Here is a 25,538-nt window from a genome sequence, read left to right on the forward strand (position 1 = left end):
CGACCACGATGACCACGAGCATGATGGTGAACAAGGCAGCGATGCCGACCACGCTGACCACGACGACCACGACGACCACGATGACCACGAGCATGATGGTGAACAAGGCAGCGATGCCGACCACGCTGACCACGACGACCACGAGCATGATGGTGAACAAGGCAGCGATGCCGACCACGCTGACCACGACGACCACGAGCATGACGGGGAAGAGGATACTGACGCTAACCGTGACGTCGGCGATCAAGGAGCAGCCGAGGACGAGGACGAGGGCGACGGCGAGGGTGAGGAACCCGCGGCAGGCGAGGGGGGAGATGACGGCGAAGACCGCGACGCTCAGCACGGCGAGAATGAAGAGGACGAGGGCGCCGAGGCCACACACGACGACGATAAGGGCGAGGAGGGCGCCGCCGGTGAGCCGCGCGTCGGGCAACACGAAGGGGAGCCGGGCAACGAGGAGGAGGCGGCAGAGGAAGATCAGCCGGACTACGCTGTGCCTGCTCCCCACCAGAAGCAGCGCCGCGTGAGCTGGAAGCCGACAACCAGCCCGACCGCCCCTGGCTACAACAAGCCGTGGTACCCGTCTGGTAACCCACAGTCCGAACAGCATTTGCCGTTTGACCAGACGAACCTCTCGAAGAAGAACCTCGAGAGCATCCGCGAGCTCGAGAAGCGCAAGAGCCTCATAGAAGAGGAGTCGGTCCGCCGTGGCAGCACCCCGCGCCGATCCAGCACGCGCGGGGTCTCCCCGAATTCGCAGTAGGCGACATACGCCGGCACGTGCTGACCCCAGCAAAGGGGGCGTCGTTGCGTGCACAAGAGCGGTCTCCGCGATTGCTTACGTGATTTTCCTGTTGCGTCGGTTGAATTCCCGCTCCCCCCGAAGAGCATCCGACGCAGCCGCGCTCGTACCTCCGCTTTTCTTTCTTCCCCTCGTCTCCCATGCAGCGAGCGCGTGGTCGTGTGCCGGCGCGAAGGCGAACCTGAAGCCAACTCCCCAAACAGACACGGCAAAAGCGAGAAGTCCTGTTTTTCTTTATGTTGGGGCCTCACCAATTTGTTGTTGCTTCGTTCTCCTAGCTGTGGCGTGACTACCTGCAACACGTGTCGTGCGGCCGGCCGCCCTCGAAGCTCTTCGCACCCTTCTTTCTTTGATTTCTTTTCCCTCCTACGTTTTAGTACCTGTACGAAGCTGCAATTCTGTCTTTAGGTTTTTATTTGTCCTGTACCGTCAACATCTGATACGTAAACACGACTCTTACGTTGCAGCTCCCTCTGCTCTCTATATGAAATCTGCAGGGCGGCTGCGTCGTTCAGTGCGTTCTTTTTTATTATTATTTATATACACATGTTTTTTTTCCTCGTAGGTCATGCGCGCGCGCAGTTGAGGGTGTGTGAATGAACATTGCATGAAAAAATTCAAAGGATAGAGCTGTTCTATAAAACAGCAGCGTTGAATTCCGTCCCCCCAAAAAAAAAAACAAGCAAACAAACAATTGGACAGCACGGGACACTGTCGTAGGTGAACTGCCTGTGGAGAAGGCGTCGCAGCTTCGTTTATGGTTTTCTCTCTCCAGTACTTCCCACCAACTGGAAATAGAAGTTGTCTGTGAGACCACTTCTTTTATTTATTTATTTATCTTCTACTACGGCGAGGGAGAAGGACTCCGTCTCTGTATTTTTACACCCGCATTTCAATCAAAAGAAAAGAAAAAATAAACTGTACTGCACTCCTTCGTCGAGCGTCGATGGCAAAAAAATATACAACGTGTCTCTTACGTATCTTTCTGTTTTTTTTCCTGGTTTGATTAATTCCTTTTAGTTTTGCTGTTGTTTTTATGTGAAGCGGTGTGTCATGGCGCACGTGGGAGGAAACTTCTTTTACTATATAGCGTTCTTTTCATTCTTGTACACCCCCGCATGCGGTGCGCATCGGTTGCCGTTCAGCGCATACATCGTCTGCCTTTTTTTCTTTTGACGTTTAGTAGGTTTTTCTGTTCTAGTTCGTTGTGCGTCGTCGTCTGGCAATAAGATTAGTCTACCATTTCAACCCCGACACAGATCTAAGGCGGTAGAGCGGCACTGCGGAGCGGCAGCGACTCATTACACCGCCGCTTATGGGATCGTTTCGAACATACCACTTCTGCACTGTACGCTCCGGACTTGCGTTGTCGCATTGGCGTGCAGGGTGCAGCGCACGTGTCCGCGAAGAGTCTTGACGTCATGTCGCGTCTAACATAATCTCGAGTGAGCTTTTCCTCGACGCCACAACCTCACAGCACCTATGTGAAGGTACGTTGGTGATGTTCAACTCCCCAACCTTCTCGTGTGCTCACAAGCGTCGATGGAAGATGAGGCACCTAGATAGTTGTATTCGCGGCTCCCTCCTGTCCTGTTTGTTGGCGTACAACTCACCACCCCGCTGCAATTCGTCGTCTCGCTTTCTCTTCTTTCTTCTCTGTCCTTTACGTGTTTTATGCAGAAGCTGTAGCATGGCCGATCCACTCGCCATACAGGCCTCACGGAAAACTCTCATTGAGGGCAAAGCTGAGGCACGCGCCAAGGCGGCGCAGGTCATCACCGCCCGCACCTCGCAGCTGTTCAAGGACGTCCCCACCGCCGAGGCGGTCGAGCTCCTCGTGCGCGATGTTCGCAACGTCGACGATCACCTGCTGCGCAACACCGCCGCGGTGTACCGCCGGGGTGGTCTGCTCTGTCTGCGGGCCATCTGTGCTGGCATACCACCGCACCCGTTGGACAAAAGCCTCGTGGCGAACTTGGTGGACCCGGTGCTGCGCAGCATGGCGGACGCTGATCCAATTGTGCGTATTGCCGCCGTGGAGGCGTGCTACGACCTGGTGCGTCAGCACGGCACCGAGGCGCTGGCGATTCGCTTTACCGACCTCTTCACTGCCCTCTCCATTACCGTCGGCGATCGCGACAAGCGGGTCTTCTTCCTAGCCGAGGAGGTATCGTGTGCGCTGAAGGAGGCGGTCAGCCGCAGCGGCGCGGCAGCCATCGACATGCCCGTCTTCACCGCCTTCGTGTCCAACACGCTGGGCAACTTCACCTCCTCCTCCGGCATTTTAATGTCGGATGCGACCTCCGCGGTGCCACAGTGGATTCTCAACTGGCTGCGGTTTGTGATGGAGCTGCCCGGCTGCCACTTCTCGGCTTCCATGTCGGCCCTCCTTCGTGTACTTCTCGCCGCCTCCGTCCACGACAACGCGAACGTGTTTGATGTGTTGCGGGGATGCCGACGGGATGTGCTGCGTCACTTTGCTGGTGAGCGCAGCGCGGATGTGTGTGAGGTGATGAACACGCTGTTCAGCAGCATCAACGGCACGTCCTCCGCCCGCACGCGCGTGTTCTGTCTGGAGTGGATTGGGGAGATGATGCCGCTGAGCGTGCACGACGACGTCCTGCAGCGCTACCTGCCGCGGGCGCTGCAGGCGATTGTACCGCAGCTCGCGTCCAAAGACGCCGCAACGCACGAGGCGGCGGTGACGGCGAACCAGGAGGTGCAGGACGCGCTAGTGTCCATGGAGGCTGGCGTGACGGCGAGCGTCGCGGAGTCCCTGCTGCGGAGCGTGGGGGAGCTGCTGGGCAGCAGCGTCGGCGATGAGGCGCAGTTGGGGGTGCTGGAGTGGCTGCTGGTGGTGCACCACCTCGCCCCGCAGTGCACCGAGAAGGCGCTGGACGGCGTGTTGGAGTGCGTCGTCGCGCTGATCGATGAGGCCGCCGACAACGTGGCGCAGCGGGCGATCGAAGTGGCGTGTCTGCTCACCAGCGACGACCGCTTCTCGCATGTCGTGCGGCTCGTCCTTCAGCGGTTGCTGTCGCACGCCCAAAACGGGTTGTTGCTGTCGCGATTCCCCACCGTCGTTCGCAAGTTGCACGCGTTCTTCCGCACTCGGCTGGACGCCGACGCGGCGCCAGTTTGTGTGCTCGTCCACTTTGCAGAGGAGCTGGCGGGCGTGGAGGATCTGCGGCTGGTGAGCAAAGTGGTGCTTTCCCTGCACGCTATCCTCACTACCTTTCCCGAGTTCGACGACGTGCGGGCGCTGCTGCGTCGTGGGTCGGCAGACGCGGCGGCGTCAAATTTGTCCGCGTCTCTCCAGCAGTGCTGGCGCTACAACGCAGTGGCGCTGCTCTCGCTGGGACTGATGTGCCGCCACTACGCCTTGGCGCGGCGCATCTGTGAATATCTCGGCGAGGGCGAGGTGTCCGTCGCGACGTACGTGCAGCTGGACCACCTTGTACAGCAGCTGGAGTCGCCCGCGTTTGCTTTCCTTCGGGTTTCCTTGTTGCGCCCCGCGGCGTGCCCCGCGCTGGTCCAGACGCTTCACGTACTGCTCCTCCTTCTGCCGCAGAGCTCTCCGCACTACGAGCTGTTGTCCCGGCGGCTGCAGCCCACCGCGGCGTTGCTGCGGTTGGATGAACTCAGCGGTGACACCACTGCCGCTACAGTGTCCCCTGCGCCGCCGGAGTTGAGCGCGGCAGAGTGGACCAGCTTTGTTGCGGCACAGGAACGTTTGCTCGAGTACGAGCAGTCCGCACTGTAACCGCGACTCTTTTGCGCGTTGCGAACTTGACGATCTGCTTGTTGGTTGCTCCTCTGTTTGCGCTATACCATTTAGACGTGAGATTTCACAAGCCTACGCCATTACTGTGGGAAAGGCGTGCTGCTTGTGTGCGCGCTCATGGCGGGAAGTGCTAATACATGAATAGAGAAGGCGAGAGCGGGCTGCTGCGTCGAGCTGTCGGGTGATCGCAGCCTTTCTGCATTCTGCGAAGTCGATGGCACCTTTCGATACTGCAGTAGTACATCCAGGGTCCTGCGGGGTATTCTCCCGAGTAGGTCCCACTCGAGCTGTTTCCTCTCATTCCTGTTGCTTTTTGCGCTCTTCGTTTTCTTCTCTTACCGATGCCACACACCTCATCGCACCTCCCTTTCCCCCACCACTACCACCGCCAACGATTACTGCACAGGATCGTCTGTTCACGCCTACCTGGCCCCCCCCGCTTTCACCCCACTCCGCGTTTATTATTTCTTAGCAGGTTGTCTACCTTCTTGTTGAATAAAGAAATTCCGCTAAGATGTCCACCGTCGCTGCACAGGCCATTCCGAAGGCATTCCCCAAAGTATTCCACAGCTGGGTGGGCACGGGGCGCATTTTCAACTTCCTGAAGCCCTACGAGACGAACCCGGTCATCGCCTACTTGAACAGCATCTACAACACCGCTCCCCTTTTCAAGTGGTCCCTCTCCATCGTTCCGCTGTACGGCATCGTCTCGGGCAACCCCCCAGTCGAGAAGATCGACATCAAGTCCAGTGTGGCACTCTGTGCGACCGGCTGTGTGTGGTTCGTCTACGCCCTCCTCATCCAGCCGCAGAACTCCGGCAGCCGCTCATTGGCCCTCGTGAACATTTGCCTGGCCACCGTGAACGGGTACAACTGCTACCGCTCCGCAGCTTATCAGCGAAGCCAGGCGGCGAAGGTGAAGACGATCGCGTAAAAGAAACAAAAGATTCACCCTGTCACCCTTCAAAAGTGGAGGACCTCCGCCTCCTCGTTGTGCTTCCTGTCTGTTTTTCGTTTCTCAGTTCGCTTTCTTATTCGGATGCAGTGGCGGCTTCTACCCCCCGAAGTGGAGCGGGGAAGTTCCCGCGGAGCACCATGTTGCGCAGCACCGTGCATTTTTGGCCCAAAGCAATAAATCTACCGGTGGAGTGTGTGTTGCGTGCTTAAGTTGAGAATGTTGTCTGTGCTACAAGCTGAAGCAATCGCTTTGTGGTATATCTATATATGTGAGTTTTGAGGCGTAACTTTTTTCCTTTACTTTCCCCGTTAACGACGGCACCAGACACCGGTTTTTATTGAGGGTCGTTGAGGCACACGACGTTGGCTAAGCCCGTCGAAGGCGAAATATAAGAATCGTCAGGAATGACGATGACCACGAAAACGAGAAAGCGCATTCAATTCTGTTGAGAAGAGTGTGTTCACTGCGATGTGTCTGTGTGTGGGCGTCATTGCATGCCTTTGAGTGTGACGCAGTACGTAAGACGTACGGTGTTGTCTTTCAGTTGTGTAGGCATATCGGTTGCAGTTATTTGTCTCCCTTGGCTTCCCCACCGAGGTCAAGACTTGGACGTTCCGTGTCTCAGCCATTTGCATGCGCGCTGTTTCTGTACTCTCTGCGAACGTCCCCTACAGCACTGCGGTGCTTTTACGGTGTCTCCCCACTCGTCTCTCCCCCTTCATTTTTTCCCCTGTCTCCCCCTTCCTTCGGCACGTGTTGGCGTGCGACTTCATCTTTTCACCATTCATTGATTGATGCTCCGGCGACGAAGTACGCTTTCGCTTCCGCAGGAAATCTGCACAGACGAAGCAAAGAACACGGCACTATGTTTTTCAAGAGGACCACCATACTGCAGCGACCCTATCAACAGGTGGCGTTCTCAAAGCGGACGCAGGGGGGCGGTGTCAACGTGAACAAAGGCGCGTTGACGAAGCACGAGTTGGGAGACAGCTTCACGGAGCCGGGGGTGTATCGCAACAGGTCAAACGTCACGGCGGTGCTGAAGACGCACAGGAAGGAGCGCCGCCTCCTTAACGAGGAGCACCAGCGCAACTTAATGGAGACGTTGAAGCTGGATGCGAACACCGAAGAGGCGCTGCGCAGCGGTCGTCGACTGCCGCAAACCGCTGCGGAGATGCAGGCGGTTCGCTCGTCTGACGACGCGGTCGCTGCCGCCGCCAGCGATACGGGAGACTACAGCACCACGATGCGCAACCTGATGCGGCGCGAGGTGGACCGTCGCGACCACGTGGCGGACAAATTCGCCCAGCCGCCGACCTCACGTGAGTTCTATCAGCTTTTTCGCCGGCTGCGGGCCAACGACGACGACGAGGAGACGATTGAGGCGCACCACAAGCGGCTGGTGGAGGAGCACGGCGTGTACCCGACATCGCGGATGGACGCGTTTATGCTGGATGATGACACGTACTTCCCCGATTGGGTGCACGCGTTGCCCTACAACATTCGCGACCGCGTGAAGTACGGCTCGCTCGGCTTGACGGAGGAGGACGAGGCGCTGCGCGTGCGCCTGGCCCGAATGCCGCGTGATGCGCGACTGCGAGACTGGACGCGCCTGAAAAAGGCGAAGGAATACCGCGCCGCAGCTGAGGAGACGCTGACGTTGGCCGAACTGCGCGACATCCGTCAGGGCAAACGGCGCTTCCACTGGCTGCAGCGCAAGCGGCAAAAGCGTGCCGCGACGCTGCGGCGCATGGCGATGCGGAAGCCGGAAGGCTACGAGCAGTGGCCATCCTCCGTCACGGATTTCAGCCAACGTATCGCCTTTATTGCCCAGCACGTGGAGAACGGACTGCAGACGCGCGGGCAGTGGCCGCTGAGTCAGGATGCCCTCACCAAGGCAAAGATACAGCGTCGCCAGGATGAGGCGCAGCGCACCTTCTTGATGACGGCGGAGGAGAAGAAGCTGTCGCGCACCGCCGGGAGTGGCGGCAACATGCACGGCGGAATGCACGAACTCCTGCATGCTTTGGACAGTCCTGAAAAGCGGTACAAGAGGCTCTCTCGCAAAGCCTACGCGAATCGGGTCAACGCCATCGTCCACGGCGACCAGGACGAACACGGGCGGAAGTACCGCAAGCTGCACAACTTAGCCACCCGCCGTGCCCGCCCCTACGACTCACTCGCTGAAATGGCACTAGAGAAGGAGGTGCGCAAGGAGCCGCTCGTCAACGTCAGCGGTCTCCATCACACCGACGACGAGCACTGGGGCCAGCACCAGAAGTCGTGGGTAGATGGAATGCCCTCTACGCGCTACGGCACGTAATTGATACTCGTGCCCCTTCCCTTTGTCTTCTTTCTTGTTCTTGCTCTTCACACACACCCACACCCACAAACACCTCCACACACGGAGTATAGCTGGATCTTTGCCCGTTTTTTTACCTTTCCCCGTCCTCTCAGCCGTTTAACAAAGCATAGTTCCCTACGGACGCATTGGGCCGCCTTCGTAGCGTCGCGGAGGACGTGCGAAATGAAGTGTGCTCCTCTTGACTCTTTGTTAACGGAGTGTATTCTGCGCTTTGGCGCCTTGAGCAGCGAAGAACGGACCGCTTCACTACGCGCCAGGACGCTGCCCATATGAGGCATGAATGTGCGGAGTGCCCTCGCTCTTGATGTGCCTGGTCTTCGACACGTATCTATGAGTCCCTTCGGGAGCTCAGGTTCCCGTAACTCATCGCATGCCTTTCTGCTGCTCCGCCACCGTGATGCGCGCTCATGTTCAACGCTCCTTGCCTCGCTAGCTCTCTATCTCCCTTCCTCTTCTTCTCCTTCCTCAATGTCCGCAACTACGCGCTTGTCTCCGGACCTCTGCCTCGCAGCAGTTTGCACTTTAGCAGATTTATTTCTCGTTTATTTCGCCATCTCTTTCTTTCGTAAATCAGAGACACGGACATACGCGTACACATACAGTATGTTCAGCAAAGGATCGCTCGGTAGGAAGGTGCTCTTAGGCACGGCGTTGGCTGGCGTGGCTGGGCTGGGCGGTGGCTACGCGATGTACCAGCGCCGGTTGAAGGAGAACCGCAGCGTGTCGGCGGAGAGCTTCAACGCCGCCCAGGACGCCGCGAAGCTGAAGGAGGCCTTCAAGAAACTGTGCGACACGCAGGACCACCCCCTCACGAAGCTGTACCGCTACACGACCTGCCCGTGGTGCGGCACTGTCAAGGCGTTCCTCGACTACCACCGCGTCCCCCACGAGTGTGTGGAGGTCGAGCCGATGTTCAAGGGCGAGCTCAGGGATAGCCAGTACAAAAAGGTGCCTCAGCTGCGCTTTGACACCAAGGAGGGCCCTGGCCCGTACTTGGTGGACTCGCAGATCATCGTTGACACCCTCGCCGACAAGATGGGCTTCGCTGGCCAGTTGAAAGACGATGAGATCGCCAAGTGGCGCTCGTGGGCCCGCAGCTCCCTCGTCCGCTTCGTTACGCTGGAGTTCAACCGCAGTCTCCCCGCGGCGTGGTCCGGCTACTCCTACATCGACTCTTGCGACACCATTCCTTACGTGAACAAGCTCTTTTTGAAGGTGATCGGTGCGCCGGTCATGTACATTGTGGCAATGAAGGTGACAAAGACGCGCCTCGTGAAGGACGGTCTCATGAAGCCCGACGACGACCCGAAGGTACGTCTGCACGCCGAGGTGAACCGCTTCACCTCGGAGGCCCTCATGGACATCAAGTCGCAGAAACCCAAGGCCTTCCACGGTGGCAGCAAACCGGACTTGGTGGATCTCGACACCTACGGCGTTCTCCAGTCCGTGCGCGGACACCGCGTATACACGGAGATGATCAACGAGACAAAAATCGGTCCCTGGCTGACGGCGATGGACACACTCCTGGGAAAGGCGTAGTCGGATAAGAGGAGCATCGGTAACGGAGGAACGAACTTTTCTTTTTAGCTTTTTTTAGCGGACAAAAACCGCCGTCGCGAAAACGCAGGCCGTTTTTCCCTCTTTGCTCACACCGACGTGAGTCAACGCAGACAAGAAGAAAAAGCCCCTCCTTTTTGATTCTGTCTGGTGTGTGTGTTTCTTCTACTCACGTCCGCTGTTCTCTGTAGCAGTGATTTTTGTCAGTTCGTGTATTTGCACGCGCTTTTTTCTCCTCTTTTTCCTCTTCTCTCTGATCAACTCGCTCTCAACCAAAAGTGACCACCGACCGGTGCAACGAAGCCTTGGCATGCCAAATCTCAAAAATAAGAAAGTGTTCACATATTTGTTTACTGTCGTGCGTAACTCTCTAGTTAAGAAACATCAACAAACCAAACAGGAAAACGAAGAGGGCGTTTTCATCCGCCTCCAGTGTTGCCCGGGTAGGATGTGAAAGAAAAGACAGTGGTGGAGAGTCCGAGCTTAACGACCCAAAACTGTTTGGTGTGGGATATCTATGTTTTGTTTTCCGACATGAGGTGGGTCATCTTCTGGCATTCGTACTGTGTAGCTCCGTGAAAGCCCACAGCCCCAGAAGTGCGCGGTTTCAAGGCTCACTTGTATTTTGCTTTTCCTCCCCAAATGTCTTCATTTAGTTGCGTTCACAGTCCTCCTCTCGTCCTCCTTCTCCTGCACTCTTGTTTCTTAACGCGGATCCATTCTACTTTCTCGTTCTCTGGTTTGGGTTTGTCGGCACAAGCAACCTGGAGCGCAACTCCGCATTAGTCGTCTCATTCGTTTCTTTACCGCAGCCGCTGCATCCAATCAACCCTACGACGGTGAAGCCGTCGTCTTCTTTCTTGAAGCGGGTCAACTGCTACTAATAAACCGCAGCTGCACCACGTAAGTTGCTCAGCGACTCCTTTTCCTCCCTTCCTTTACTCTGGATCTCTATTCCCGCTTTGCCGCACCTTTGTTTTTCCTTTCACTTTCGCTATTCAGTATCTAGCAGAAACCGCTTTTCTCTCCTTCGATGGAGTCGCCGCGTAGTACGCAGAGCAGCGCTGCGGGAGACGCAGCTGCGCCGCCTGCCAGCCGCAATCGATGCGCCATCGCTGTGAAGGGCGACGTGCAGTACCTCTTTGTGGTGGTGCCGAAGCCGAAACCGCCGCCCAAGGTGGAGCTAGAGGACTTGCTGTTTTTTGAAACACCGGCTGCCCCGCCGCCTGCCCCCAAGCCGCCGCCGCCGCCGACCGACGACTTGTACTGCCCGATGAAGGAATGGCTGGGCGGGTCCGTCACCATCCCGCTCGAGGTCACGAGCAGGGGGCAGCTGCAGCGATCTGTTGTCTTCCCTGCAACGGAGTTCGCCTCCCTCGCTCAGGCGCGGCAGCAGTGCGGGCCGTTCACGAGCTTCCAGGAGTTCCCCGCTCTGTTTGGGTGCCTGCGCATCGACAAGGTGTACATGCTCGTCGCCACGTCCATCACGACTGCCGTCCGCCTGCCATTTGCTGGCGTCATTCACAAGGTGGAGGGGACGGCGTGGGTGCCCTTCGAGCTGCGGGGTGTGGCGCCGGTGCGCGTAAGCCCAGCCGACCGCACGCGGCTGAGCGAGTTTCGGGAGTACACGTACTACAAAGGCTATTACTACAGCGACGACGCGGATGTAATGCTCCCGTTTCCCTTCACGAAGCCGGATGCGTGCGCGGCTCCGGGCCTGGCATGCGACTGGTCCGCCCACCTGCGCGAGCCGTTCGCCGCCTGCTCACTCCCCGCTGCGTGCTCGAAGCTTATTCGCGGCTTTGCTGGGGAGCGGGTGTGCACCCTGAAGGACGGTGTGGAGCTCCACCTTGTGCTCCTGGGCCGGCAGAGCAACGTCAACCCTGGTCCGCGCTACCTCGGCCGCGGTCTCAACTCGGCCAACGGCGCCGGCAACGACCACTACTACGAGTATATTCTGTGGAAGCACTACGGCCCGGACACGGTCACCTTCACCCGCCACTCCATTCTCCGTGGGACGATTCCGGTGCATTGGACCACGCAAGTCAGCATGTCCATCTCCGAGCCGGCGATGATCTTTAGTCCCGACAAGGCGGAGGTCATCCACGGCAGCACACCGTACTTCGAGAACACCTTCCAGAAACTGAGGCAGGTGATGCTGCTCGACACGCGCGGCGCGACCACAGCGAACCCGCAGGTGCGCTGCATTAGCCTGCTGCGGCTCAACCCGCAAAACGGTGAGGACGTGCTGGCGCGCTACTTCCTCGACGCCGTGCGGGCGGCCGACCCGGTGATCAGGGGCAAGTTCGCCGGCGGCGGCCTCGACCTTGTCCACGTGGACTGGCTCAACCTCATCAAGGAGTACGGGATTCAGGTCGCGACCTCGACGTTCTGGGAGGCCTCGATGGGCTTCCTCGGCACCACCACCACCCCGGAGGACTCGATGATGACGGTGGGCATGATGCGCCGCACCGGCGAGGTGGACCGCCTCATCACGCAGTCCCGGTTTGTCCGCATCAACTGCGCCGACTCCCTCGACCGCACCAACCTCGGTTGCTTCTTCACGTGTCTGCAGCTCTCCATCGCCATGCTGGTCACGCAGCGCATCCCCTTTTCGAGCTTCGCGGAGAGTCCCCTGGTGCCGGCGCTGGATGCGTCGGAGGAGATTGGGCAGGAGAGCACCTACGCCGGGGCTTACGCGCCGGTCTCGGGGGCGAAGCAGACGGTGCCGAAGCCGTTTGTGAACACGTGGAACGACGTACGCGACCCGAAGCGCATCCCGCCGGTCATCGTGCGCGCCTTGGCGGAGCTCTTCGTGCTCAACGGCGACTCCGTCGCGATGCTCTACACGAACTCGGCGGCCATGCACGGCAACATCCTTCGCGGGGTGTGCGGCATGCGCCTGCAGGGCTACAACGCAGTCATCGCGACCCAGCGCAAATACGAGAACGTCTTCGAGGACCGCAATAAGTTTCGCAGCATTGAACTGCTCCTGGGCCGAAATCAAGGCGATCACTTCCCGAGTATCAGTGACATCTTTCTCTTGCGTCCCGTCCCGTACACGCAGTGGGCCTGCGCGATGGTGGTGGTCGGCGTGCCCGACGGTGTCACGGTAGCCGACATCGACGCGGCGGTGCGGCGCGCGTGGGAGACGGGCGTCACCCCGCAACTCGCCCGCCGCCAGCTCCCGCCCATCGAAAGTACCGCCCTGTGCTTCACCGTCACCCTGCCCAAGCCGTCGGAGAAGCAGGAGCACGATGAGCTGGCGCAGTCCATGAAGCAAGTCTCCTTTGACAACGCCCCGCCGGCGAACGACCCGTTGGAGCAAGCGACGCAGGAAAACGGCGCTGTGCGCACCCTCAGCGAGCGTCTTGCAGTGGTAGAGTTCGACCCGGACTTATGCAGCGTCGTCGATGCGGCCACGATGGTACGGCAGCAGGGTTTTCTCTCTCTCGGCGGCCGCAACTGCATCCTCGCGCCTTACGCCTACCCAATACAAACAGGCAGCGACTCTGTCGGCATGGGTGGGGCCGTCAAGAATGTCGGTACGTCTCTCAAGCGCGGCTTCAAAAACTTTGTCCGTGGGCTGAATTAAACGCGGCTAGCGAAGGGGAAAAGGCAACGGATCGGAGAAAGGGAACGGCTGGGTGTGCTGAACGTGTTGAGTTGTACAATGACATAAACGGTAAACCGCAGCTATCTCTAGAACTTACTGCCACCACCACAACCCGAAAACAAGAGAAAGAACGCAGCAGAAGAATGGAACAATTTCTAGATGCAGCGAACACATTCTTGGTCAGCGCCTTTGATATCTGTGTGCCATCTGGACGGTTTCTTCCCCTGTTTGTACTTTAAATCTCAGAATTTCTTTGCTGTTTTTTGATGCTTCCTTGCCCTCCTCGTGTTGAGTGACGATTGACGTACTATCCAGGTCTCTCGTGTTTGATTTTCATGATTCTTTGTTTACCGACACACACACACACACACACACACACAGACCCGCTCCCATTCGATCGCCCCCTCGTCATTATCACTCTCCGTACGCGACAGGGCCACGCAGCATTCCCATCTCGTGGTACCTGGCGTTTATCGAATCTTGTAACGCTCCCCCACCGCTCGAAATCGTGGACGAAGACGATGGTGAAGACGCCCCGGCCGAACTGCCCGCATCATCACCACCACCACCTCTGCCGGTACACGGCGGTCCGCTAGCGGTTGTCTGTGCATGCGCCAGCCGCACCTGTCCACTGGCCTTTGCCGCCGTCAGCCCCATGGCACGCGTGTACGCGGAGCTGCGCAGCCACACCACGACTTCGGCGGATTCGACTCTTGTGGTTCGCCGGAACTGCCTCGTGCATGTTCTTCACCCTTCTCCAGGCACCGCGAACTTGACCGCGCCCGTGGTCCACGCACAGCTCTCTGCGTGGTGGCGACAGAAATTCCGCTTCCCTCTTGAGCTGGATGGAGAGAACTTGTCAAGGACGGTCAACTTAACGGACACGGTGTTCCACGATTTGGTCTCCTTGCGTCTCTCCGCGGCGGTGACACAGCTCTATCTCTCCCTCAACGTCCTCGCGGGGCTTGAGGAACTGGACGTGCACAGCAGCATCTTGAGAGACTTACACAGACACAGGAACGACTTCAAGGCGCTGCAGGCGCTGATGGTTCACAACTTCTCAGGGGAGGACTTTGATTTCGCGTCTCAAATTGCCTCCGTGACGGATGTCCGGCTATCCGGTGGTGATATCGCATCGCTGGACATGCGGCAGTTTGCCGCCGCTGCCACGTTGGAGCGTTTGGCGGTGGAGAGCCACGCGCTGACCAATCTCGTTGGTCTGGAGCGCTGCGCTGCCTTTGAGGCGCTCGCTTTTGTTGGCTGCCACGCTCTCTTCGACCTTTCCGCAGTTGCGCATCTACCCCAGCTGAGGTCGTTTAACGCGAGCGGGAGTGACGCGACCTGCTTTACTTGGCTTTCGGAGTGCCACCAGTTGGAGGAGCTGAAACTCGCCTCCACCGCCTTCACCAACTTGTTTTATCTGCGTGACTTAACGCTCCTGAAAGTACTCGATATCAGCGATGGGGATGTGCGCTCCATCAGCGAGCTGAGCAACTGTGTCGCGTTGGAGAAGCTTGACATTTCCTATTGCCTCGATATTACCGACATCGCGTCGCTGTCGCAGCTTCCATTTCTGAGCGAGGTAAAAGCCCATCACTGTGGTGTACGTGATGTTGGCGGGAGAGGCGGCTGGCGTGCCCTCGAGATGATGTGCGTCGCCGACTGCAAGGAGTTGCATTCGCTGGGCGGGTTGGAGGGGGCACCGCAGCTGAAGATCATCGATGCGCGGTGCAGCACCGTCGAGGACATCAGCGGCCTGTCACGCTGCCCTCTGCTGGAAGCCGTCAACTTCGTTCGTTGCGTCCGTTTACGCAGTTTGGCCCCACTCGCCGGCGCCCCGCGTCTGCGCATCGTCGCCGCAGGTGGGAGCGGCGTCAGCGACGTGAGTGGCCTCGGCCGGTGCCCGGAGCTGCGCGCGGTGAATTTTCTCCACTGCACGTCGCTCCACGACATCTCTCCGCTGGCTGGCGCGCCGCAGCTCACACGCATGATTGCGTGCGAATCAACTGTGCGCAACATCAACGGCCTGAACTCGTGCGCGATGCTCGCCGTTGTCGATTTTGACTGCTGCAAGAATTTGGAGAGCTTGTCGCCCCTGGCTGGTGCGCCACGGCTGCACACCATCATCGCATCCCACAGCGGGGTGCAGACGATAGCTGGTCTCCACACGTGTTCGGCTCTGCGAACGGTGGAGCTCCTGCTGTGTCACGAACTCCAGGAGGGGGTGAAGACGGAATTTAAGGGGCACGAACGTTCCCCGCTAACGTTGCTGTAGCCCGCTCTCCCTGTTTCACTGCTGCCGCTTCCATTTTCGCACACCGCCACTGTCTTCTCTTGTCATTTCCTACGCCATACTGCGGTACACGCGCGCCAGAAATGGACCTAGACAATGCGGCAAAGAAAGAACGTTAACTGAGACGCCTCAGCAAATGCGACTGCGTTGCGGCAAGTGGTCAACGTAGAACAACTAAAGACGGCGAACGTCAACACGCGCACACACGTGCCAACTTTCTCTCCCGTTTCGTCGTTGCTCTTCCGTGATGCAATCCTTTCTCAGCGTATGCGCCGAGCTCGCATGTCAAATCACCCCGCATCCGGTCATCTTTCTGTCTGCTACGTGGAGAAATCTCAATAGCGCTTGTGCGGCACCGTCGCGTCCGAATGCTGATTCCCTTTCGCCGGTGTTGAGGAGTATTTCTCGGATAGTAGTCTTGTACCAGTTCGACACGACGAGTACTGTAAGTCCGCAAGTGGAGTGAAATTCAGAGAAACTTGAACCATTCCAATCTGTGAGGGCGGCGAGCTGCGCGCGGTTGGGAGGCAGTAAACTAACTTCTCCAGTCAAAGTGACTGGGCGGACGAGGAGGCAGAGGGAGCTGCCGCACACTCGCTGACGTGGGTGGGTCAGTGGGGACTGCTGCTGGTGCTCGTAGTTCTCAACACCTGCAGCGATGCACTGGCGCATCGCATGGAGAGGTTGAGGGAGTCCGAATGGCGGACCTGCGAGCGACGTCCATTGCAACATCTTTGACCCCTTGACAGCTGCCCACTCTGGAATACAGTCTGTAGCGGACTAGGAGGACTGTTCGAGACTCACCGATCTCGGTGTGGAGCTGTGATGTTCGCAACGCAAGTGATCCGAGGAACTGCCCACGACTTGCAGAACTCTTCCTGGGTGGAAACGTGCATGTAAAGGACGGGGGTGATCTAGCGAGGCACCCCAGTCGAATGAACGTGGCCATGTGCTGTGCAAACGTGAGAACCACTCACTACTCTAGAACCGGAGCGTGGAATGGTTGGATGGTGGAGTGGCTGAGATGCGCCGGCCTCACCGTCATACACGTTCCGCACCGTTTCGGTCTTTCTTCTCTCTCTCCTCTGACGTCTTTCCGCTCTCAAATATCTCTCCATCTGTCGTGCCTGTCCCGCCCACCCCGAGCCCGCACCGCCCCGCTTTGGAGGCGGATTCGAGCGAAAGCCTGCCGCTGTGTTCATTTATGGTACGGTTGAAACAGAACAGTGCAATGTAAAGCGTGTATCTCCCACACGTACTCACTAATGTTTAAGAGTTCGATGATTTGCTGTACGGTGCTCGAACTTTGGTGCGAATGGAAATACTTGTCATCGTCTGCCTTCTTTCCTTTGATCTTCTGTCTGTTCCCCCTCTTTATCGTGAGATCGTCCACAATTATTCCTCACCACTTTTCTTGTCACGTGGGTTTTCTCTCCTCCCTCATCAGAGTCCTTCCTGAGCCCCCCTACCTCCCCCCCCCCCATGTCCAGCGGCTCCTCCGTGTCTACAGCGCGTTGTGATGAATCGAAGTCAACCCGCAGGGTGCGACCGGGGTCGTTTCTGGTTCACTTCACCAAGGCAGTTGTAATACACGTGGGCATTTCTCTCGGCTACTCCGAGGATCTCAAGCGTGTGTGCCCGTCAGCGGCCGACACATTTCCATGCCTCTATAAAAGTATGATGGAGCACCCACTCTGGACCTTCGCACTTCACAAGTTCCAGGACGGTGTGCACGTGCAGCCGCTGGGTGCGGCGATGGACGAGGCGTATGACACGGTGAATTGTGACCTCAACGATGATGAAATCTTGGCCTTGTACACAATTGCAGAGGACCGTGGCTATCACAATACGTACCACGACCACTACAACGCACTCAACGATAATTGCCAGGGATTCGCCGGCTACGTGGCAAAGAGAGTGGGAAACGCTGATATGTTGAAGTATTACCACGACGTGACGCATGCACAGTTCGCTCATGGCTTTCGGGCAGCCGGTATCGCGTCATGGACTGGTGCGCTCGTGGCCATCGCGATGGCCCCTGCAGCCGCTCCACTCTTTATTGGAGCCTTTGCGGTTGCATGGCTTGGGACTGCTGCAAGTGCACTCACATGAAAAGGCCTGCGAAGCTCATTGGACCGCACATATTGAATGAGTTAAGACCGTAGCGAGAGAGAGAAGAAGCTTATAGAATCGATGGAAGGCCTTCTAGCGTCTCTCCTCGTTGCTCTTCTGTTACCATTTGTGTGTGTGTGTTTGTGTCGACTACGCGAACACGCTACTTGACGCGCGTCATTGGCTGTCCACTGGTCACACTATAGCTATTCCTTTTTTTTTCTCTAGCGCACTTTCTCTTCGCAAAGCAAACACGAAAACGCCTGCACGCACCTAGGGGCAATCACTACTGCTAATATTGTTTTTATTCCTCCTTTTTAAGAAAGGGAGGTTCGTTTTGTATTGCTGTAGTAATTTAGAATAGTTTTTTTTTTTTAAGGGAGACAATCTCTGTGCGCATGAGGCTGGATTGGTAGCCTCAGGTTGGTCTACGCTCCTTATGTGATCTGCAGTGAACATGTTTATTTTTTCTTTTCCATTATTTTATTGGGGAGGACGGTAGTTATTTTCTCTCGCTGTGATCGCACATCAAAATAAAACAATCGTTCTTCTCTTCACTTGCTTGATGTATTGTCTTCCTCGAGAGCGCTACAATTGTTTTTTCTCTTCCTCTTTTTATCATGCCTTTTGCAAATAAGTACACATATCCGCTTTCCCATTGCTGAGTTGGTGTTCTCTCTCGCACACACGCACTCTCTCTTTCTGTGTCTCTTTCGTGGTTTTCTTCTATCAAAGCCTCAGAGCACTGCTTCATCTAGTACGAGTGCGCCGGGACGCGTGTGTATTTTTCCTTGTTTGGGTACCTCGACCCGCTGTACACATTCCGGCTGAGCTCTTCGCTGCCGGCCCGGTTGTCGCCTTCGGTCGCGCGCTGACATGCCCGCGATAGTGACTCTCGTTGAACGAGCCCTGCGCCTCCGGTGTCTTTCTTGTGATAACCCGTGTGTTTTCCATTGAGTCTGGTTTGACCCGAAGCCCGGCCGCATCCTCCGGGGGAAGGCGGTCGGCTTCTTAAAGCCACAGTAAAGGGCAACGAAGCAACACCAGCGAATAAAATGGGCGACAGTGGTGCGGAGCCAAGGGGTGAGTGTTCTCTCTTTCCTTTTTCTGTGGTGGTGTTACTGCTTGCTATTAGTTCTATTTTCATACTGTTTTTCCCAAAACTGAGGAGTAGAGATATGTAAGGCCTGTGTTGTGTAACCAGCAAGGACACCCTGTGCCGTGTTAACCAGACAAAATATTTTCCTTTTATGTTCGCTTTATCTGATACATCTAATTTATTATTGCTTTTTCATTTTGACTAACGCGGGGCCATCGCCTTGCCACGGCGCATTCGTATTTGGATGTTTAGAGCTAAGGTATTCTGCCCTGTCGGTTTTACCATTGGAATGCACATCATTTCCGTGAATGACAGGAGACTGTCTTCGACGAGATGTGAAGCTACGCTCAACAAGGGCCGAAGGGTACGTGTGATGGCCCACAAAGCGGAGCTACAGACGGCGCGGAGGTGACGCACGTCCATCTTTAGCTCCGAAGGGTCCTTCTCATTTTTCTGTTTCTTTACTTTCAGTGATTATTTGCAGCCCATAACAAAGAAGGGGCCGGTATATTGAACGCTCGCGGCCGACCACTGGCACACAGTTGTGCACAGATGTGTTTCCCGGTCTCGCTGCCGCTGTTCCCCACTTCTCCGATGAGCTAAAAACTTAACGTGCTTCGCACCCCCAACGCGCACAGTGTGACGGCGATGTCGCGCGTGCAGTGCACAAACCCGATTGTCCTTCGACAGCACATTTTTTATTCGACATGTCTCTTCCTCTGCAAGACCCTCGCATTTCAGAATAGAGCGATTTCTCTCATTTTGGGTGGAAAACTCCACTGAGACCTCATTCTGTAGCACGATGGGGTGCGTGGTTGTGGTGCAGCCCTGCGGCGTTGCCTGCTGCGTGCACGCCGACGCACGCCGCCACAAATGTTCTCTCGTCCGCTGCCTTGCTCGCCGCTCCATGCGCTTCTTCTCTTTTCCCCTCCCTTTCTTCCTGCACTGCTCCACCGCGGCGCCGACCGCCGCAGCTTGAAGGCCTTCTCTTTCACTACGCCTCTCTTCATAATCTCTTTTCGCTAAACACACACTTTCTCTTTTCTGTTTAATTTTAATACATCAGCTGTTTCAGCAGCATTCGTCACTGCGGCACACTCCACAAGCGCAAGCCCCACGTGCGACGACCGACTTTCTCGTTTCTGTCAAGCTGTACGAAGCTCTTCACCGCGACCTCTTCCTTCCTCTTCCGTACCTCCTCCCTCACCTCTCTGACTGCGACCTATGGCGTGTCTCAAGTACCCGCTGCGTCGCATGATGGTGGCCGGTGCGCTGCTGGTGCTGTGCGTGAACGCCCTCTTTGTCTCCGCGGCCTCCACCACCGACTACACCGCCGATCAGCAGAAGAACACGCTGGCGTTCCTGAAGGGCTTTGCGATAGCGGGCTCAACTCTGGAGACCAGCTGGACCGGCACGGACTTCTGCTCGTGGCCGTACGTGAGATGCGGCTATTTAGCGAGCACGCTGAGTTTCAAGGCCTACAGCCGGCCGGCGTTCACGGGATCGCTGGTGTTGCCTGAGCTGGGTGCGGACGTGAATGGCTCCGCCGTGATCTTCACGGAAATCTCTGCGAGTTGGTTTGGGCAACAGGTTACAGGCACGCTGCCCACGAGCTGGGGCCGCCTGAGGAAGCTGCGGACTCTGCGGTTGAACTACAACTCACTGAATGGCCCGCTGCCTGCGGACTGGAGCGGGATGTCTGCGCTGCAGTCACTGTACCTGAACAGCAACCGCCTTGAGGGCAGCCTTCCCGGTCAGTGGAGGTTATTGTCTGAATTGAAGGACTTGCGGCTCGACAACAACTCGCTGTCCGGCGCGCTGCCTGCTGCGTGGATTCGCATGTCCTCACTGAAGGATTTGTACCTCAACAGCAATGCGCTCTCCGGCACGTTGCCTGCGGCGTGGGTGGCGTTAACGGCGCTTTGGTCTCTGGATCTGTCCAATAACCAGCTAACGGGCTCGATCCCTGAGCGGTGGGGCGAGCTGCGGGTGTATACGTTGGAGCTGAGCAGCAACAGGCTGTGCGGATGCGTTCCTACCAAACTGAAGAACGGTTCTTATCCCCCCACTGTTGATCCTGCGGTGTCCGCTGCTAACTGTACCACTGCAAACGTGTGCGAGGCGCACAGCTCCGGCTCGGCCTCCGCGGCGGACGACTCCGAGGAGATCGCGATGCTGACGGCGAACGAACAGAACACGCTGAAGTTCCTGCGGCTGGTGCGGGCTGCTGTGGGCGGGGAGCTGCGGAGCCTCTGGGGTGGCGTGTGGTACTGCGGCTGGCAGAACGTGAAGTGCGGTTCCAGCGGACTTGCATCCGTCACGCTGAACGACGTCACGCTCTCTGGCTCGGTGCAGCTGCCGGAGCTGACGTCGGACATCGATGGCAGCCTTGTGGACGTGACGAGTTTCGAGCTGCACGGCAAGGGTGCGAGCGTGACGGGCGCACTGCCCACGAGCTGGGGCCGCCTGACCCGCCTGCGGACGCTGGACTTGAGCGGCAACGCACTGAACGGGTCACTGCCTGCGAACTGGAGCGCCATGACGAAGCTTTACACTCTCAACCTGGCCGCGAATGCGCTCTCGGGCACGCTGCCCGTCGAATGGGCCGCGATGCCGACCTTGAACGAGTTGCGGCTGAACAACAACTCGCTGGCCGGTGCGATTCCTGAAGAATGGAACAACATGAAGTCACTGCAGGACATCTACCTGGCGGGCAACGACTTCTGCGGGTGCGTGCCGAGCGCCTGGAAGCCGGGATATCCTCCGTACGTCCGAGCCGATGACGCGGTGACATCGCCGAAGTGCCGCACCGCATACAGGTGTGTCGACGGCAGCGGCAGCTCTGACAGCATGGCGGGGATGACGGAGGAGGAGAAGAGCACGCTGAAGTTCCTGCGTGGCTTTGCGGCCAAAACCCCGTTTCTTGCGAGCAGGTGGACCGGCATCTACTACTGTGAATGGCCGTACGTGCGGTGCGGCACCTACTCGAATGTGCTTAACTTTGGCGCCCTCAACTCCCCGGTGTTCACCGGATCGTTGGAGCTGCCTGAGCTGGGTGCCGACGTGAACGGCTCCGCCGTCATCTTCAATGAGATCTCCGTGAATGAGTTTGGCCAGAATGTCACGGGCAAACTGCCCGCGAGCTGGGGCCGCCTGACCCGCCTGCGGATGCTGGACTTGAGCGGCAACGCACTGACAGGCTCACTGCCTGCGGACTGGAGCGGGATGGCTGCGCTGCAGTCACTGGACCTGAGCAGCAACCGCCTTGAGGGCAGCCTTCCTGGCCAGTGGGGGTTCCTGTCGAAGCTTCGCTGGTTTCGGCTTTCGAGCAATGCGTTGACCGGCACACTACCGGCAGAGTGGAAGACGATGTCCGGCTTAAGTACACTCAACCTTTCGAGCAACGCCCTCTCTGGCTCGCTGCCTGCAGACTGGGCCTCCGTGGAGTACCTGCGGTCCCTATACCTCGCAGCAAATCAATTTACAGGCTCGATCCCTGCACAATGGGCGGCCCAGTGGACGTACATCATTGCTGATCTGAGCAGGAACCATCTGTGCGGATGCCTCCCCGATGGTTGGTCGAAGAAAACTTACAACATTGACATTACCGTGGATGCCGCGGTGTCTTCGTCCAACTGCAGCGATAAGAACGCGTGCGACGTGCACAACACGACCACGACGACCACCGCTGCGCCGACGCAGGAGCAGCGAAACACCTTGAAGTTCCTGCAGGCGTTCTCGACGATGGACCCGAGTCTGGCGATGCGGTGGACCGGGAGCAGCTACTGCGACTGGGCGTACGTGAAGTGCTCTGCGGACGGTGCGGTGCAGCTGGACCTGTCACCGCTGCCGCTGGCGACAGCTGTGTCACGGACGAAGGTCGCCGCGTTGATGAAGACTGTAACGTCGACGGCGACCGTGCGACTGCCTGAGCTCGCGGCGGACGTGGACGGGCAGCAGGTTGCGGTGACGGAGTTGAGCGTGTACGGTAAGGGCTCGCGGGTCGCGGGGACGCTGCCTGCGAGCTGGGGCCGCCTGGCGCGTCTGCAGACGGTGCGCGTGCAGAGCAACGCCATCACCGGCACGCTGCCGTCTGCCTGGAGCGAGATGACGTCGCTGCGCAGCCTGAACGTGAGCGGCAACGCGCTGTCCGGTGGCGTGCCTGATAGTTGGGGCGGCATGACGAAGCTGGTGAGCGTCGACCTGAAGGGGACGGGCCTGTGCGGGTGCCTGCCCGCGGGGTGGAAGTCGAAGACGGTGGCTGCGGATGCCGCGTTGACTGCGCGGGACTGCGCGAGCGCGAATGCGTGCCCCGCGGTGTCGAGCACATCAGCCCCGCCGAAGAAGAAGTCTGGACGCAACCTGATCCCACTGTGGTGCGTGCTGGGTGCTGTGGGTGGGCTCTTGGTGGGACTTGCAGTGGGCTTTGGCGTGCGCTTCTATCGCCGGCGTCAGCGTGATAGAGAGGTGAGTGGATTCCAGACCGTGCAAGAAGCGGAGATGGAGCCTTTTGCAAAGATGCCTGACTCGCCGTATTAAAGGTCGCTGGCGAGGCGCCACCGTTGCCGCTGTCGCGTCTGCGGAACAGCGGGGGGTGCGCATGCGCGTGACCGCGTTAATTTTTTTTTTAACTTGTTCTCTCTCTCTCCCTTTTAACTTGATTTGTTTTCTCACCGTTCCTCCCGCTGAACTCGACGTGCTGCAGAGTGCGGAGACGGTGAACACACATGACAACGATTTTGATTCTCTAATGAGGCTCAGCTGAGCTGGCCCTTTTCTATTTATTCCTCTGTGAAGTGGTGTGTTTAAGTGCCTTTGCCAATTCATCGGTTTTTCTTCAGCCTCTCTTCACGCGACCGCCCGCTTTTTCTCTTTTGCTAAAAAGTAGTTTTCTTTTATCTTTCAATTGACGCCGGCATCTCTGCGTGGATATGGATGAACGGTGTGTGCCCATGGAGTGGTTGCACGAGTTAATCTGCGTTGCTGGGGCCGTGGTTGACGTGGGCACTTGTGAATATGCGTCTGTGAGATGTTTCTGCGTGTGTGCGTGTGGAGCCGCCAAGGGAAGCCGCCGTGCGGGGAGCAGAGAGCGACAGAGTTCACTCTCCTCTACTCGGTGTATTTTTCCTGGCTACTTGCTTTCCCGTCTGCGAGACAAACCCACCCACCCACACATGTGCAGACGTCCGCTGCTCGCTGCTCAGCCGTTCGGCGTTTTTTTATTTCTTTTTTTTTTCATTCCTTCTTTTTTCTTTTCCATCTGCACTGCGTGCCGCCTCTCTTGCCTTTGCGGTGTTTGTGATTGTCCTGTTTCCCGTGACTCTGCTGCCTGTGCGGCGAGGCGTTGCTGAGCGCGCCGTTGAGTACAACCGCCACATGCATAGGAGAGTGCACTCCACGCAGCTTGCATAACACCAACGCGATTACATACATGCGTCTTCCCTGTTTTATTTTCTGTTCTTTTTTTTCAACCGCGGCGTCTCGTCTTCATGCTTTGTTCAACATTAGTAATTCAAACTCCTTCTTTCCCTTTAGGCTTCTGGTCTTGTGTGTTTTCTCTCGCACTGGTACGTCCGTGCCTTCTACTTCCCGCGGCGCACCTCCCCATTGCGGAGCTGTCCGGCGCAGTGAAGTACGTTGAGGGTGAAACACGCGGAGACCTCATTCCGTGGCGGCGACCGGTTCAACCTGCACTGCACACTCACCCGTGTGCGAGAGGTGCCTGGCGTCACCTTGTGCTCCTCTTCCTTCTCCAGTGGCATCGTTAATGCTGCTGTGTTTCAACTTTATCAGTCAACGCAAGTGCTGTCGCGGCTGCTCTTCCAGTTTGAACGGCGCTATTCCCGTAACTCACATCAAAACTTTCTTTTGGCGTCCGACGCCTTTCTTTTCTGTAGGGCACCTCTTTTGCTCCCGTCTTTTTCTTTAGGGGCCCTCGCAGAATGAATGCGAAGCTGGGGAGCTGAGCGACGCTGCCCTGCGCGCAGCCGTGCACGTAGGCAAGCACGCCTCATTGCGCTTGTTCCACGTGCTGGAGCGCCGTCGATGGCTGACGACACAGAGGCGCTGCCTGCCGCACGACCTGCGCTGAATCAACAATGAAGATAGCATTTTCTCACACAACCTTTTCTTTTTCTTTAAAGCGAGCAGCCGCACTGGCTTCTGCGAGTGCGACGGTCGTTGGCCAAAGTTTTCTTTACTCCTTTGTTTCCTGATTCTGTTTCTTGTGTCTCGAACTGCGCCGCACCGTGGCACCTGTTTGCCGGAGTGGGCGACGGAGCCGTCCTTGGGCAGGGCGGTGTGTCCGCCGTGGCAGCCCGGTTATCGGTGTGGCGGAGGTGTGGGCGAGGACTTCTCATGCGCGTCGCACAGGCACGTCGGTGCACCTGTGCTTGACTTCATTTTCGCGGCTTGCGGAGCGAGCGTTGCGTCTCTCACGACCGGCTGCTCGTCTGCGCTGGGGCGCTGGCTTCCCGTGCGCGTGTGTTGGCCCTCCGCCCCCCTCTTGTTTTCGAGACTTTTTATTTCTATTTCTATTTCTATATGGTTCCACACGTAGGTTCCTTCTCCCTTCCGAATTTCTCACTGCCGACACGACGCCCGTCGGCGCACTCCGCTGCGCCTGTGCCTTGTGTCCCTCGACCGTGCTGTGCCGTCGGAGCCGCGACGGCATCACGAGCGTGTCGCGGTGCGGCGTGGTGTGGATGGAGGGTGCCGCTGGCTGCCCTCTCTGCACCATCCACGGTGCGCCGTTTGTGGCGACGAGGCTCGAAGGGATGATGGTGTGCTGGGCGGGTTTCCCTGCGCTGGATGCCGGGTGCGCTCGCGTTTTGAATGATGGCGCCGTTCACTCTCCTCTCCTCTCTTTCCTTCCTTCCTTCCTTTCTCTCTTCTCTCCGCTGTAACATGAAGCGGACCGTCCCACCTTAGGACGCGAAGGTGCGTTTGCGCG

General features: G+C 57.7%; 9 protein-coding genes across 10 annotated transcripts; all 9 read left to right on the forward strand.

The window, feature by feature from the left end:
* Positions 1–8: 8 nt before the first annotated feature.
* On the forward strand, positions 9–2,035 carry ABB37_07245 (hypothetical protein; the record flags this gene model as incomplete). Its single annotated transcript, XM_015805814.1, has 1 exon — positions 9–2,035. The coding sequence occupies one exon, from the start codon at positions 9–11 to the stop codon at positions 525–527; it is 519 nt and encodes a 172-aa protein (XP_015655820.1). The 3' UTR covers positions 528–2,035.
* Positions 2,036–2,480: 445 nt separating this feature from the next.
* On the forward strand, positions 2,481–4,565 carry ABB37_07246 (hypothetical protein; the record flags this gene model as incomplete). The annotated part of the gene is made up of 1 exon (XM_015805815.1): positions 2,481–4,565. Exon 1 carries the CDS (start codon positions 2,493–2,495, stop codon positions 4,563–4,565), a length of 2,073 nt encoding a protein of 690 aa, XP_015655821.1. The 5' UTR covers positions 2,481–2,492.
* A 425-nt stretch (positions 4,566–4,990) lies between these two features.
* Positions 4,991–5,520, forward strand: ABB37_07247 (putative mitochondrial mitochondrial pyruvate carrier protein 2; the record flags this gene model as incomplete). Its single annotated transcript, XM_015805816.1, has 1 exon — positions 4,991–5,520. The coding sequence occupies exon 1, from the start codon at positions 5,101–5,103 to the stop codon at positions 5,518–5,520; it is 420 nt and encodes a 139-aa protein (XP_015655822.1). The 5' UTR covers positions 4,991–5,100.
* Positions 5,521–6,353: 833 nt separating this feature from the next.
* On the forward strand, positions 6,354–7,867 carry ABB37_07248 (putative mitochondrial hypothetical protein; the record flags this gene model as incomplete). The annotated part of the gene is made up of 1 exon (XM_015805817.1): positions 6,354–7,867. Exon 1 carries the CDS (start codon positions 6,410–6,412, stop codon positions 7,865–7,867), a length of 1,458 nt encoding a protein of 485 aa, XP_015655823.1. The 5' UTR covers positions 6,354–6,409.
* A 551-nt stretch (positions 7,868–8,418) lies between these two features.
* On the forward strand, positions 8,419–9,448 carry ABB37_07249 (putative mitochondrial glutathione-S-transferase/glutaredoxin; the record flags this gene model as incomplete). Of its 2 annotated transcripts, none has more annotated exons than XM_015805818.1 (1): positions 8,419–9,448. In XM_015805818.1, exon 1 carries the CDS (start codon positions 8,513–8,515, stop codon positions 9,446–9,448), a length of 936 nt encoding a protein of 311 aa, XP_015655824.1. In that variant the 5' UTR covers positions 8,419–8,512. The 2 variants fall into 2 exon arrangements, with proteins under 2 accessions (XP_015655824.1, XP_015655825.1); XM_015805819.1 differs by having other exon boundaries at positions 8,422–9,448.
* A 776-nt stretch (positions 9,449–10,224) lies between these two features.
* On the forward strand, positions 10,225–13,061 carry ABB37_07250 (putative synaptojanin (N-terminal domain) putativeinositol 5'-phosphatase; the record flags this gene model as incomplete). The annotated part of the gene is made up of 1 exon (XM_015805820.1): positions 10,225–13,061. The coding sequence occupies exon 1, from the start codon at positions 10,500–10,502 to the stop codon at positions 13,059–13,061; it is 2,562 nt and encodes an 853-aa protein (XP_015655826.1). The 5' UTR covers positions 10,225–10,499.
* A 676-nt stretch (positions 13,062–13,737) lies between these two features.
* Positions 13,738–15,357, forward strand: ABB37_07251 (hypothetical protein; the record flags this gene model as incomplete). Its single annotated transcript, XM_015805821.1, has 1 exon — positions 13,738–15,357. One exon carries the CDS (start codon positions 13,738–13,740, stop codon positions 15,355–15,357), a length of 1,620 nt encoding a protein of 539 aa, XP_015655827.1.
* A 1,500-nt stretch (positions 15,358–16,857) lies between these two features.
* On the forward strand, positions 16,858–17,487 carry ABB37_07252 (hypothetical protein; the record flags this gene model as incomplete). Its single annotated transcript, XM_015805822.1, has 1 exon — positions 16,858–17,487. The coding sequence occupies one exon, from the start codon at positions 16,858–16,860 to the stop codon at positions 17,485–17,487; it is 630 nt and encodes a 209-aa protein (XP_015655828.1).
* A 2,071-nt stretch (positions 17,488–19,558) lies between these two features.
* ABB37_07253 (putative GP46-like surface antigen) lies at positions 19,559–23,125 on the forward strand (the record flags this gene model as incomplete). The annotated part of the gene is made up of 1 exon (XM_015805823.1): positions 19,559–23,125. The coding sequence occupies exon 1, from the start codon at positions 19,811–19,813 to the stop codon at positions 23,123–23,125; it is 3,315 nt and encodes a 1,104-aa protein (XP_015655829.1). The 5' UTR covers positions 19,559–19,810.
* Between the last annotated feature and the right edge of the window lie 2,413 nt (positions 23,126–25,538).

Source organism: Leptomonas pyrrhocoris, assembly GCF_001293395.1.
Source record: "Leptomonas pyrrhocoris isolate H10 chromosome Unknown, whole genome shotgun sequence".
NCBI lineage: Eukaryota > Euglenozoa > Kinetoplastea > Trypanosomatida > Trypanosomatidae > Leptomonas > Leptomonas pyrrhocoris.